The sequence below is a fragment of the Anabrus simplex genome, chromosome 7, assembly GCF_040414725.1.
Source record: "Anabrus simplex isolate iqAnaSimp1 chromosome 7, ASM4041472v1, whole genome shotgun sequence".
In the NCBI taxonomy this organism is placed as follows: Eukaryota; Metazoa; Arthropoda; class Insecta; order Orthoptera; family Tettigoniidae; genus Anabrus; species Anabrus simplex.
The window spans coordinates 253,038,282-253,054,290 of NC_090271.1; the positions used below are offsets into that span (position 1 = coordinate 253,038,282).

General features: G+C 41.1%; 1 protein-coding gene across 1 annotated transcript in view; it reads left to right on the forward strand.

Moving 5' to 3' along the window:
• Nucleotides 1-16,009, forward strand: part of LOC136877094 (homeobox protein Hmx) — a 148,867-nt gene that overhangs the window by 118,220 nt on the left and 14,638 nt on the right. Inside the window, exon 2 of the mRNA XM_067150911.2 lies at nt 3,608-3,792. Coding sequence (XP_067007012.1) covers nt 3,608-3,792 — 185 coding nt within the window. The remainder of the gene's footprint in view (nt 1-3,607; nt 3,793-16,009) is intronic.

The window sequence follows — 16,009 nt, forward strand, 5'->3', positions numbered from 1 at the left end:
TCATTGTGTTAATTTCCTTATGCTAATGTGTAAAGGAAAATGAACCTTAAGTACATTATACTGTAGGTGCGTAAATAAGGCATGGAGAAATACAGTACACTCGTAGAGTGCGGTACAGTAAGGTTCATTTTTCTTTACACGTCAGCATAGGCAAATGAACACAATTAATATTGTTCTGATTGACTTAAGGGATAGGAAGAGAATTGTGTGATAGCCTATAACCTTTTTTCCGAACAGCGACGTTATGTTAATACACAAAACTACCGATATAGAGTCCGAGAAAACAAAACTAAAACTAAACTGAACTACCATAAAGTATGCTGCGTTTTATGGACATCTTCCATTTCCGATTCCCAGTTCTGGACCAGAGGTAGCACATCATATTTATCGTTTCTCGCAAAGTTTGCACCACTGACGCATTAGCCGTATTTAGTCGTGATTGCCTGGCTGGAGACTACCTACTCCATGAAGCCACACTTGTGCTAAAGCTCTGTTCTCGCTAGACCCCAATGTTAAAGTTTGACCTCAGAATATGAGGATCAATATAAACCTATTTCATGGTGCTTGGAGTCGCATGCAAGTGAGATCTGAAGTGTTTTCAACACTCTGCAAGTTGTTGAGAGTTCTCACTCCCGGCAAACCGAGGGGAAATTTATCCGGTAATAGCGCAGTTGTCAGTGCATTCAAGCAAATAGCCAAGAATATCCTATCGTCTATCCTCTGCTATTGTTTCAAACTGTAACAGGCTCATAAGGTTGACTGACGGTCAGCTTAATAGCCTTTGGGCTAACTTTCCACAGCGCCACGATGACCCCTACACTATCTGAAGTTCTTAAAAATATATTGACATAAATATATCTTATGGCTGGGGGTCATCCGAAAATATGTGTGACGTGACGCGACAAAATGTGTGACGGAAGTGTAACCATTGCAACGGGGCAGGTTGTGATGTAAGGTATGGATGGATGGTCAGACAATGTTACCTAGCAACCGTGCAGGCAGTGATGTAAGGTATGGATGGATGGTTAGACAATGTTACCTAGCAACCGTGCAGGCTGTGATGTAAGGTATGGATGGATGGTCAGACAATGTTACCTAGCAACCGTGCAGGCAGTGATGTAAGGTATGGATAGATAGTCAGACAATGTCACCTAGCAACCGTGCAGGTTATGTCTTATAGCTGGTTGCCATCTGGAATTAGCAGCTGTTGATGGATGGCCATGACCGGGAGACAAATTTATCGATGGCTTACTTCTAAAACCTCGTACGTCCCCATGCTCTTCCTAGCCATTATATTCCTTAAGAGTGATCACGCCTCCCAGCCACACATGGATCTGCAGTCCATCAGAATAATTTTCATTGTCTTGATTTTCCTATGCTTATGCCTGTGTGTTAGGGAAAATGTACCTTACCATACGTATTGTAGGAATATTATTTGCATGGCGAGTTTAATAATGTTATTTGTTTTACGTCCCACTAACTACTACTACGGTTTTAGGAGAGGCTGAGCTGCAGGAATTTAGTCCCGCAGGAGATATTTTACGTGACAGTAAGTCTGCTGACACAAGGCTGACGTATTTGAGCACCTTCAAATACCACTGGACTGCGCCAGGATCGAACCTGCCATGTTGCGGTCAGAAGGCCAGCGCCTTAACCGTCTGAGCCACTCAGTCCAGCCATGGAGAATTTAAGCCCTCCTACAGTATAATGCATTTAAGGGTCATTTTTCTTTACACATCAGCACAGGAACATGAACACAACGAAAATTGTTCTGATGGGATGCGTACCCATATATAACTGGGAGGGGGGAGTTGACCAGTCTTGAGGAAAATAATGGATAAGAAGAGCATTGGGAGATACGAGGTTTCACAAGTGAGTCAACGTTATGATCATTTGATTTGTGAGAAGGGAAAGGTGGTTTCTTCTTTTTTTTAAATTCCTCTATCTCCGTGTTTGTCATTGATATTATTGATCCAGTTTTGTATATCTCATCACCTCTTTTGTGTTTACGAGATACAGACTTTTGGCTTGGAAACCAGTCAAGCCAGTTGGTGTTTTTTTTTTTTTTTTTTTTTTTTTTTTTTTTTTTTTTTTTTTTTTTGCATTTAAGCCAACTTTACTACTGTCTTGTAATGGTAAATGCGTATATTTCTTCGGAGGAGCACGTTCAACCTCTTTCTGTGAGGCTGTCCTCACCAATAGGCAATAAACATTACGTTTCTACCCCAAGAATTATTTGCTGCTGCGTTGTGAGTGGAGGCATAGAATTCCTTCATAATACCCCCCCCCCCCCCTCCTGTCCTAAGATACGACTAAAAGCTGCGTCTTAATTTACCAGGTGCTGGCGGGTTCTGTTTCGGCTCAAAATCAAAACTACTGCACACGATGGCTGAGGCCATGAAGTTATTGCCGTTCAGCGTTCAGTCTGCAAGCCTCTGTCAATTTACGAAAAGTCTCCATCTATCTTATCTGGCTTATTTGCAAACCTCCTTAAATCATTAGTGAGTCTTGGTCTCCCTCTACTTCTTTGACTCGGCATGATCGAATCCATCATTCTCCTAGTTAACCTATCCTCCCCCATTTGTCTCACATGACCCCAGCACCAAAGCCGGTTTATGCGCACCACCGAGTTCATTCCTAATATAGCCTTTTATTTCTTCATCCCGAGTACCTTCCTGCCAATGATCCCATCGTTTTTTCAGCGATCATTCTTGCTACTTTTATTATTATTATTATTATTATTATTATTATTATTATTATTATTATTATTATTATTATTATTATTATTATTATTATTATTATTACTGAGGTACGAAAACACTGCGTGAAATGTTTTGTATGGGATGTTGTAAGATAGGCTCAGAAACATGAACCCTGTTATAAGCGGAAGTGATGAAACTCAAGGCCTTGAGATCTGGTGCTGGCGTGGACTATTAAGAATACTTGGACCGATAGACTCACAAAGGAGAACGTTTTCACAAGAGCAAATGAGACACGTGTCTATATTGAAAAGAAGTAGCTTCTTTTGCTACTTGCTTCGTCATTCTGACTGGTGCACCACCCTGTTTGATGGGAAAATGGAAGGTAGAAGGACCAAAGGATGACCTAGAGTGCAATTTATCGGCAAAATTAAAGGCAAGCAAACCTATTGCCACTTGAAGCTGCTAGCCAAAGAACGGAGATTCTTGAAATACATGCATGTTACCTACATATCTCAGTGTTGAGGAGGAGAAGATTATTATTATTATTATTATTATTATTATTATTATTATTATTATTATTACATTGTTCAAATGGTAAAATAATTCAAAGCTCAATCGATTAGGAAACATCTTCTCGTGAACACAAGGGAATACAGGACGTCCTTTTGATCTCTTGTAACTTAATAAACTAAGAACTTTTTCTCAAACTGTCTTTAGACGTTCGCTTCGTACATTGTGGCACCGCCTTATGACTGTGTGTGGCATTTTGAACAGCTGTATGTCGTTGATTCAGAAGCAGACTGTTGAGGTCATTAGTGAATTGAGAGCTGCGGACGGAGCGGTTTGTTCCGCATGAGGGGGCACACTGAGGGAAACCTAAAGATTTTACTATTTCTCTCTTCCAGGTTGGGTCTCATGACACATTTTGGTGCCCTAGCGGCGGCTGCCTCTGGTCGGAGTCCATTCGTAGCAGTGTATCCTCAAGCGGCGGCGGACAGCAAATCATGTCCGTGGTATGCTGCGTGGGCTACGACAAGAGTCCATCACCCTACGGCTATTTCAGCGCTGGCCGATCGACCTAGTCCTACAGGTAAGTTTTCTCCATAAGCCCCATTAAGGTATCGTTTCAGAAATGATATTTCATCATTGTTAGAGTAGGCCTATTACTTTATCACAGACTTCTTCTTCATCTACTTCTGAAGGTCCACTCTTCCCTGCTGTCTTGCCTTCTATGATCAGCTATATTATATTTTATTTGTCATTGCGGATACTGTGACCGAAATAAGTTGCGTTACTTCGTTTTTTATGGGTAGAGCCTTCGCACGATGTTCCTTTTAGCAACGCGGTCTACCCATGTATATTTGCGCGAAGAATTTACTCATTCCTACAGTATACTATATATAAGGATCATTTTCCTTTATACTTCCTCATTGGAAAATGGTCACAACGAACATTGTCCTGATGGACTGCATATCCATGTGTGGCTGTGAGGCGTGACCAGTCTTAAGGAAAATAATGGATAAGAAGAGGTTTGATTTCTTCACCTACGATATTTACTGTAATAATACTTATTCAATATAAAATATCGATTCAGTGGTTGACTGCCTGGCAGGCTGTCACGAGTATAAAGCTAGCCATACAAGTACAGGAAATCCTCAAGGAAAAAGTCTCCGGGATTCCCTTGGGGATTTACTCAACCGAACCCTCGCCCACACACGGAGAGTAATTCCTTCAGGAAATCCTCAAGGAAAAGGCCTCGGGGATTTTCTTAAGTTTCAACTCCAGGTCAACACAACACTTCTGTTGACTGATGGTGGTTAGTTGGTCACGTGGTGTTGGAAATAGTTTTCATCATGGTAATTTTTTGAACTCACTTACCACAAGGAAGGTTCACTCTGGTATATTTGTTTAAATTCTGTTAAAAGTTTTCGATACATGACGATATAGGACACTCCCGACAATCGCTTCACTTCACAAATCCTCAAGGCCTACTGCCGTCAACACATACACGCAGCAAGAGACTGGGAAAATCTGGTCTGCTTGGCCTCAAGGCGGAAAAGAATTTAATTTTGTTCGGGATTTTTGGATCTCTCGCACCCAGCGCGGCCTCAAGGACGCCGCCACACACGGTGGGGAATTCCTCAAGGATTGGACTGTTTAGGCCGAACCTTGAGGAAATCCCGCTCGTGTATGGCCGCCTTAACCTGATTCAGTCACGCTTTCCCTGCTGCACATACGCTGCTTGAAGGAGATCATTCAGTCAAGTAACTGCAGCCTAAAAGGAGCATCTTCTTCCATCTACCACCTCACCATTTCCACATCCTAGCGGGGTCGCAGGTGCGATTTGTATCGCACGTATGGCTCGGCCCTGTCTGACGATCGAATACCCTTTCTGACGCCTATCCTATGTGGAGGGATGTATTCACTTCATATGGGTCGTTGGGAAAGTCCGAGTTCGATAAATGAGAACAGGTTAAAAGAGCAAGAATAATATTAATAATAAAACAGTTATTAAAGCAAGCATACGGAGTGGATAATAATAAGGCCGGAGGGTTCCGGGAATGTAAAGAGTGGCAACGATAAATGTAGTTAAAGGAAGTGATAGCTTCAATAATAACAGTTCCATTTACTTCAATAAATATACTGTGCACATTTTCGACCAGCGGGGGATAACAAATAACAAATACAGGAATAATTTTCAATGCGACTTAAGCTACACAAAAATGTTAGTCCAAGATGTTTAGGTGATTACATTACGAAAAAGGGGTGGTGAAAACAACTCCAGTTAAAGCAGTTGAGCTAGGCCTATACATGTACATACACTACTGTGACAGGGAAATATATTTGGGCAATAAATACCGTATTTTCGCGAATAATCCCCGTATATTTTTAAAAAAAATTGAGGCATGGAAATTGGGACGCGGGTTTTATTTGCGTCAATGTTGGCATTTCTTTATCAAAATGAGCCTTCCTAAGGTTAGGGTGCGGGGATTATTCGGTGGCGGGTATTATTCGCTTAAATGCAGTAAGTGTTATATACATTTAGGTAAAAAAAACAAAACAAGGCCATTTAATATGATCAACAATCAAATTCAATAAAAGATGCTATACAAATAATGAAGTAGAAGCTAAGGTTGTTAAATTCTTATGCAAAATGTTTTAAGGATCTATATACGTAAACGATACAATTATTTTTACAAGATACAGGATAGACTGGGGAAGTGAAGAAAACCGAGAAACACGACCGGAACTGTTTTTAGATGCACGAAGCAATGAGTCCAAAAAAAACACGAGGATTTGCATAATACGTTATTTAGAACAGTTCGAGTGCACTGAATGAAAATGTGAGCTCTGGAGTAGTTAAAAAATGAATGAAAAATAGTGGTCTGTAAGTCGATGACTCCCCCAACTCCGTCAGCAACGACGAATAGAATAATAAGGGGAGTTATGCCACATTATTTGCTCTCCATGTCTCACCTGGAAAATAGTTGCAGTAGATGGAAGGGAGAACCAGCTCTGTCCAAGAAAATGTGCTCGTACAACAGCAGGTAACGGGCTCTTGTTCATCCTGCCGGGTTAGGCCGGTGGCACGTATTTATATGAATGTGAATTTGTTCTGGAAATGACGAGAAATAGAATTCACGTCAGGGGAGTGGGAGAGTCATGCGATTAACTAAGATGGCGGCCACTATGTGAAGAACAAGGGTGGAAGAAAGTAGTTTTAGAATGAAGTACCGGGGATATGCAAAGAAAGTCCGAAATATTTGTATCACAGTACTCACTATAACGTGTTCCTGTGTTGGTTTGTAGTGTAGTGTCTTGTGTGTGTGTGTGTGTGTGTGTGTGTGTGTGTGTGTGTGTGTGTGTGTGTGTGTGTGTGTGTGTGTGTGTGTGTGTTTGAAACTAAGAGTTTTGAGACAAATGCCAATACCCAATCCCCGAATCAGAGGAATTAACCAGTCGTGATTCAAATCCCTGACTCCTCTGAAACGAAGGCCTCGACGCTGGCCATTCAGCTAAGAATTAAATAATAATTTCGTGTGGCTATTTCTAGCCGAGTGCAGCCCTTGTGTGGCAGACCCTCCGTTGAGGGCGGGCGGCATCTGCCATGTGTAGGTAACTGCGTGTTATTGTGGTGGAGGATAGTGTTATGTGTGGTGTGTGAGTTGCAGGGATGTTGGGGACAGCACAAACACCCAGCCCCCGAGCCATTGGAAATAATCAATGAAGGTTAAAATCACCAACCCGGCCGGGAATCGAACCCGGGGCCCTCTGAACTGAAGGCCATACGCTGACCATTCAGCCAACGAGTCGGACTAGCTAAGAATTAAAATAATGGGAATAAAAATATAAAGCGAGCAAGTATCCGTGCGGTTGGGGGCACGCAGCTGTGAACTAACATTCTAGAGATAGTGGGTTTGAACCCAACTATCGCCAAACCTAATGATGGTTTTCCGTGGTTTCCCATTTTCACACCAGGCTAGTGCCGGGACTGTACCTTAATAAAGGCCACGACCGCTTCCTTTCCACTATAGCCTTTTTCTATCCCATCGTCGCCATTAATACCCATCTGTGTCGGTGCGACGTAAAGCCAATTGTAAATAATAATAATAATAATAATAATAATAATAATAATAATAATAATAATAGTAATAATACGAAAGCAAGCAAGCTTGTAGTTTTATGTTATTGTAAATATAGTCTAGTCATCCTCGAAAAGAGGACTTCCAGTTTTACCTGAAATCCGAACCACAGGGATGTGACTTCTAGTTAAGAATCCCTCATTCATTGGCGGATATTCGAACCTGGGCCTCGTTATTGAGAAGCCACACACAATTCCTTTTTGAAATTTCAGCCCATAAGAATAACAATATGGTATGACCTCGGCTGAGGACTTCCATTCTTTTCCGACGTAGTATCACATCGACGAATTATGCTTCAATTCTTATATTTCGTATTCGATGCGAGATCTCACCATAGTGCATAAAACAACATGTAACAAGACCGAGAAAACTATGCAGATATGGACATCTGAAGAGTTCATCGGCTTTGTTATTCATATGCCAAGATGAACGACAGGACTATCTATTGAATTTCCAATCTTCAAACTCCCAGTAACACTGGACAAGTTTGAATCCGCTAATTGATTGTGTTGGCTTACTCGGGCTACGAAAATATGTAGGGAACAGTCCAATCGAAACTACTTCTCAGGTAACAAATAGAGAGACACTTACAGCACCAGATTCTTAATGTGTTACGTATCTGCTTTTTGTATCGCCCAGGACGCTGTTTTCAAACATCGCTCACCACTTAAACTTATCGGCAAATCAGTCAAGTGCAACACTAGAGGCGAGATATTTTCGGTATCTCAAGGCGAGACCCTACCTATTTTGGGATTAGAACAAGGCCTGGCCCATTGAGTTAGTTATCGGGATCACGGAGAGACCCATCTTAGGTGCGAACGAGGGGTTTAACGCCGCAGAATAGAGGATTCCAGAGGATTAGAGAGAGCCTCTTTCCCTTGTTCAGTGGAGCGGATACGAATAATGAGGGGGAGAAAAAAGAAGCTTCACTTTCACTACGACAAAACATGTGCAGTACATTCGCGTCAGAATGAAGACGGTGACTCTCTAAGGTCTTCTTAATGTCGCTCCAGGTCTTCGCTCTCCAAGTAAGAACGTCTGCGTTCTTCGTATGAAACAATGCGGCAAGCAGCACAGACGTCTTTCACCGTGTACAGTGCATTATTTTTAAATATTCTTTAAAAATCAAATAAATACTTAAATGAAAAAGGAAGTGCCTAATTAAATCCTGTATTTATAAGTAGGATACTGTAGAGAGAGGCAGAGAGATAGAATCCAAAAATCAATAACTATCCTTGAATTAGGGTTCCTATGAAGATACAGCCCCATAATAATTTTTTGAAACAATACCTCCTTCATTAGTATTTTGAGTTCATATGTCTACAATATTATTTATTGATTTAATATTTTCTGAAGATTCCTTTGAAGAGACAGCTATCCCCGAATATAATCATCCATTTCCTTCGTAATTTGTCGTACTATACAAATGGTAATTTACAATTTAAAGAGAGACCCTGAGAATTTTAGTGGCATTATTTTCCGGTCCCAGGACAATCGTTCCAAAAACTCCGAAAGAAGTTAACGCAGAATTTAGGCATTACTCCTCGAGCACCACACAGAAGACCAATCACCTCCCAATTTTGAAGTGGGATACTGTACTTCTTCTCAAGACTTTTAAAGCACAGATCGTAGTTCCCCTTTTCCTATGTAAATAACTGCTGTAGCTATAACCTTATGGAATTCTTGTAATATTCTCAATCCTTGTTGTCACTCGTATCTACAGACAAATAAATAAATAAATAAATAAATAAATAAATAAATAAATAAATAAATAAATAAATAAATAAACTACAGGGGGAAATATGTTATAATAATAAGAATAAGAAGATTCAGCAGAATAATACGACTAACATATCTTCAAATATCTTTGGAACGAGAATTCAACAACAACGTGGATTCATTAAGTCAAGAAAGACTTCAAAAGAAACAATACAAGAGAAGAAGCAACAGAGAGAGAGAGAGAGAATTTTAGAAAGGAATTGTTAGAAATGGGAGGAATCCAAGGTCGAGAGGGAAAGAAAACAGTCTCAAAATGGTCCGAGGAGAGGAAAGGTAGACATAGGGGCAGATGAAGAAGTATTGGAGGAAGAAAAAGAAAAAGAAAGGATGTAGCAATGGACTTGTCACTTGGTTCCTAGAAGACCATAATAATAATAATAATAATAATAATAATAATAATAATAATAATAATAATAATAATAATAATAATAATAATAATAGTATGAATCCAAAGAGACTGATATACAGGATACAAAAAAGTGGAATGCACAACCTTTATGGCTTAAGGAGGTTCAGAAGGACTTGGAGTAAGTGGGGATCGAGATATCGATGACTTACTTCTAAAATCTCGTATCTCCCAATGCTCTTCCTTTCCATTATTCCCTTAAGGGTGGTCACGCCTCCCAGCCACATATGGAAATGCATCCCATCAGAACAATTTTAGTTGGGTCCATTTTCCTGTGCTGATGTGTAAAGGAAAATGAACCTTAAATGCATTCTACTGTAAGAGTGCGTAAATTCGCCGGTCAAACATCACTCCTACAATACGGTATGGTAAGGTCTATTTTCCTCTACGCGTTAGCATAGGAAAATGAACACAACGAAAATTATTCTCGCGAACTGCATATAAATATGTGGCTAGGAGGCGTGACCAGTATTAAGAAATATAGTGGGTAATAACACCATTGCGAGATACGAGGTTTTAGAAGTAAGCCATCAATATACAGGAAAGAACAACACCTTTAGGAAGAAAAATGCGGTACTGAGGGATGCACCGGAGAAACTCGTCAAATCACTTAACATCTGAGTTGAAGAGCGACAAAGGAGTAGTCAAAACCTAAGAACATATGAAAGGAGTGCAAAGAAAATGGACTAAGTTCGAGAGATAGATCTGGTGGATTGTGTAAGCGTGGTCCATAGATGGCCTCAACGAATTAAATTGAAATAAATAAATAAATAAATAAATAAATAAATAAATAAATAAATAAATAAATAAATAAATAAATAAATAAATAAATAAATTAATAATAATAATAATAATAATAATAATAATAATAATAATAATAGTTAACTCATTGTATAGTGTTCACTTTTGTGGCGTAGTGGTTAGTGTGATTAGCTGCCACTCCGAAGACCTGAGTTCGATTCCCAGCTCTGCCACGAAATTTGGAAAGTGGTAGGAGGGCTGGAACGGGGTCCACTCAACCTTGGGAGGTCAACTGAGTAGAGGTGGTTTCGATTCCCACCTTAGCCATCCTGGAAGTTATTCGTGGTTTCCCACGTCCTCCAGGTAAATGATAGGCTACCTAACTTATGACCACGGCCTCTTCCTTCCCTCCTCCCTGTTTATCCCTTCCGATCATCCCATCCCCCCTCAAGGCCCCCTTACAGGATAACAGGTGAGGCCACATGGACGAAGTACTGGTCCTTCTCCCCATTTGTATTCTCCCGACCCAAATTCTAACGCTCCAGGAGACTGCCCTTAAGGCGGTAGAGGTGGGATCCCTCGCTGAGTCTGGGGGTGAAACCAACCCTACCGAGCGAGTTGGCCGGGAGATAGTGGGTTCGAATCCCTGAAAATGGTTTTCCGTGGTTTCCCATTTTCACACCAGGCAAATGCTGGAGTTGTACCTTAATTAAGGCCACGACCACTTCCTTCCTATTCCTAGGCCTTTCGCTCCCATCGTCTCCATAAGACCTATCTGTGTCGGTGCGACGTAAAGCGAATAGCAAAAAAAACCTGGACGGTAAAAGGATAAGAAAGAAATATATAAATCATTGAGTACTGGTCTCGTGACATGGGGTCTGGGTATGTGTGTCGTATTCATCATCACATGATCATCAGGACGCGCAGGTCGCCTGCGGGAGTCAGATCAAAAGACCTGCATCTGGCGAGCCGAACTTGTCCTCGGACACTCCCGGCACTAAAAGCAATACGCCATTTAATTTTTTTTTTTTGCAACCAACTGATACTATAAAAGGAAACAAATAACTAACTGTATTCACTGACGACTCTGATTTTTAAAATTAGTTATTCAGCACCAACTGAGGGCTGTTTATTTTGACGAATCTGTAAACTATTTTATTTCTAAGCATATTGTGCTTTTTAAGTAGTTGTTTATATTGGGGCTGGAATAGACGACAGAACGTTGAGGAAGCCTTTGAAGCTCACATCAGCAGCACGGTGACTGTAAGCCTGTAAAAGTGCTCCTCGTTTGAGCCAATTAGTACGACAGCACACAAACTGCACTTTAACATACAAACATCATCATCATCAGTATCATTTTCGTCATCAACGTTATTATAATTCTGAGCCACACAGCCAGTGAAACAGTACACGTTGTACCAATTAGTCGTACAACACACAACATTAAAATATTTCCTCGAGGGAAGACAGAGTTCGAGTCCCGACATTATTCTCTCTGCTTGTGCTGTTATTTTGTGATTTCATTTCAGGTTTTCATTTGTTACAACATGGGAAGCGAGTCAGGTTTTTAAAGGTATTATGAGTAATAACAAGTTGCTTCAATCGACTGATGTTCTGGTTATTCAATCAATACAGATACATCTGTCCTAAATTCTTACTCTACTTACTATCAGTCTGTATCATCATCATCATCATCATCATCATCATTATTATTATTATTATTATTATTATTATTATTTAATAATACTAGTTTTAACATTGCAGTAACACCGATAGGTTTTCGATTATGTTGGTTTAGGGAAGAATGTAGTAGGCACAGCGTTAGCATTTGGATGGCTTTCATATCGGAAACAAGATATCCACGGCCTAGTTATACCACGTATCTGACAATGCTCTTATTATTAATTTTTTCTCTAAGACTGGTCACGCCGCGCAGCCACATATGGATATGCAGTCCATCAGAACAATTTTCATTGTGTTCTCTTTTTTTAGGAGGGTTGACTATAGCGAATGAGCATTGCGGTCTCAAGAATGAAATCTTGTCCAGGATAGGGGAGGCCAAACATTTGTTCAACAGTAAAATGGAATGGCGTATGGATTTTAGTGTCGGGAGTGTCCGAGGACAAGTTCGGATCGCCAGATGCAGGTCTTTTGATTTGACACCCGTAGGTGACCGGCGTGTCGTGATGGGGATGAAATGATGATGAATATGGCACACACACCCAGTACCCGTGCCAGCGAAATTAACCAATGATGGTTCAAATTCCCTGCCCTGACGGGAATCGAACCTTTGTGACTAAAGGCAAGCACACGAACAATTTAGCCATAGAGTCGGACTGTTCAAGAGTATGAAGGCGCTATTCACCGGCAGAGATCTCAACCTTGAGCTCCTAGTTCGCATGTTGCAATGCTATATTCTCCATGTCCTTTTGTGTTTGTTTTACGTCGCACGGACACAGATAGGTCTTATGGCCTGTCCTTTTGTATGGTTTTGAAGGCTGGGTGCTCACTCCTTTGCTGGAGAGACGGACTGAACTTTCGAAATGGTTTTTTTTTTTTGCTAGGGGTTTTACGTCGCACCGACACAGATAGGTCTTATGGCGACGATGGGATAGGAAAGGCCTAGGAGTTGGAAGGAAGCGGCCGTGGCCTTAATTAAGGTACAGCCCCAGCATTTGCGTGGTGTGAAAATGGGAAACCACGGAAAACCATCTTCAGGGCTGCCGATAGTGGGATTCGAACCTACTATCTCCCGGATGCAAGCTCACAGCCACGCGCCTCTACGCGCACGGCCAACTCGCCCGGTCTTTCGAAATGTACTCGTACAGAAGAATGCTTCGAATATCTTGGGTAGAAGGAAAGACCATTGAGGAAGTCCTCAACTTGTTAAATAAAAAAATATAAAAAACCGAACTTCCAACAATCGTCGAGGAACAAAAGCTCACGTACATCGTGAGAGGTGAAAAATATCGAGGGAAAAACTGAAATAAAACGATGTGTGGGGACACGGAGGAATTCCTGACTTAAAGATTTGCACCGTTGATATCGACGAACTTGCATCGAAATCTTTTCGGGACTGTTTCGTGAGTTATCGTAATCAATTGGATCGCCAACCTTCGTAGGGAGACTGCGTCCTAACACGAAGAAGAAGAAGAAGAATCGAGTTGCAGGGATTTTGATTGCGTGACGTATTTAGGCACACCTGCAGTGTAATGTAATTAAGGTTCATTTTCCTTTACAAGTACACAAGAACCTCGTTTATCTGGCCCTCATTAATCCGGATTTCTGGTTTATCCGGATCGAAAATAATCAAAATATATTTTTACTTGTACAGTATTTCTTTAACGGGGTCGATTTTTCTTGAATGTCTTTTTGCCAAGGATAGTTAAGGACAGGAATTGGAAGCAAGTCGGCCGTGGTCTATCAAAGGTACCGTCCCGACATTTGCCTGGAATTGAGAATGGAAAACCGTGGACTCTTATTAGTTCCTTAACACATTTTCACCCATTCCCGAACGCTGGGACGTAGATGTGAACCTCATAAATGACTGGTTCAAAAGTGACTAATTCAGGATACGGCATAATAACAGATGAATAAATTATTGCCTCTTGTTCCTCGGCAGGTAATGATGAGAGTGATTGTGAATTCGAAAACGAAACTGGCGCTCCATCCGAAGAAACAATGTCTCATGGAGATGCAACAATGCAGCTGGACAAGCTGATGGCCTATTTAGAATTCCAGACTGAAGCCACACTGACAGAACTGATGTTAGCAAAACGTCTTTGTGATCGAGTGCGCGGAAACGCTATACAAATGTAAAGCGGAAAACTCTCACTCATTATTTTAGTGCATAAAACAGAGTTGTAAATGTAAGAAAAGTATTCTTATATATTTCGTTTGTACAATTGAAAAAAGGTATTACTGTACAACTTATGTTAATATATTATATAACATATACTGTATTTGTTTTTTAGCTTTTCCAGATGCGGAAGTGTAAAGGAAAATGAACCTTAAATGCATTATACTGTAGGAGTATGTAAATTCGCCATACAAACAACATCCCTACAAAACGATATGACAAGGTCCACTTTTATTTACACATTAGCACAGGAAAATGAACACAACGAAAATTATTCTGATGGACGTCTGGCTCCATGGCTAAATGGTTAGCGTGCTGGCCTTTGGTTACAGGGGTCCCGGGTTCGATTCCCGGCAGGGTCGGGAATTTTAACCATCATTGGTTCATTTCTCTGGCACGGAGGCTGGGTGTATGTGTCGTCTTCAACATCATTTCATCATGACGCGCAGGTCGCCTAAGGGAGTCAAATAAAAAGACCTCAACCTGGCGAGCCGAACATGTCCTCGGACACTCCGGGCACTAAAAGCCATACGCTATTTCATTTCATTTCATTTCATTTCATTCTGATGGACTGCATATAAATAAGTAGCTGGGAGGCGTGACCAGTCTTAAAGAAAATAATGCGTAGGAAGAGCATTGGGATATACGAGGTTTTAAAAGAAAGCCATCGATATGTAGCTGGGAGTCGTGACAGCCATGAGAGAAAGAATGGATACGAAGAGAATTGTCACATTAGAGCTTTTGGCCGAGCAGCGATGATATTTTATTCTTCTACGTGAGAAGAATGTGTCTTGAAAGTTTGGCCGTACCTTGTTGTTACATCCTGAATAACAAAGGAGATCTAACTTCTTCTCTTTTATATTTTCTACACTGACGGCCAAGTGAATTAAACATAGCTGCCTTTTTTGGCAAAATGGCTCTGTGGTCGGCCCGGCGAATGTTTTCTTTGGGGTGGAAAATTGCTGCAACGTCATCAGGACTTATAGTTGCCGTATGAGCAACAGGTGAAGACAGGATGTGTAAGCCACAAGATCTCGGAGCATTTGATCGCGGTCAGACTGTCTGTGCCATACGTATGGGCTATACCATCTCAGAAGTCGTGCAGGCAATGGTCCTTATATGTGCCACCGTGTTGAGAGTGTACCACGAGCACGTACATTTGGAAAAAAACCAATATCGCCAAAGTCAACTGCCGTGAAACACAAGGTCGTTGTTGATAAGGATTAATCTCGACTGACTTGGATGGTAAGAGCGGACAGAAGGGTCACAGTGCAACACATTGCTTGCGAATTCAGTGATTGCGAATTCAGTGATATAAAGCCCGGATTTTTATGCAGTAACACATTAGATTGCAAACTAATTTGGTTAGTAGGATGTGTCGGCCACCCGCTCTTCCATAATGTAGCAAGAGTGACATAAATATTATAGGGATTCTGATGGGCGTACCCCTAATGTTTATGCAAACCCCATAGCATAATCGTTGTGTAGGTAGGCTATACTTGCTACTCGCTTCAGTACGTTTGCATTCTAACCTATTAAAGCATAAAAATCCGGGCTCTAATGATAGATAACAACGAAGTATGTGAAGCCATATCATCCAAGACCACATCCTCGCAATGAAGTATAGAAGCCACCATCACCGCACGTCAAAATGTACAAACAATTAGCTTCGCGCACTAATATCACCACTGAACTCTCAAAGCATCGAGAAAAATCGCCTGTGCAAATGAGTCCTTGTGCTAGTTTGCACACGCCGATGCCAGAGTACGAGTGCGTCGGCTGCATCCACATTGATTCCCTAACGGCTGATTTGATTCTTGGCTTCTAACGAAAGGCATATTCGAATTGATTCCCAGGTTGTAAGTAGGCCACGTCCAAA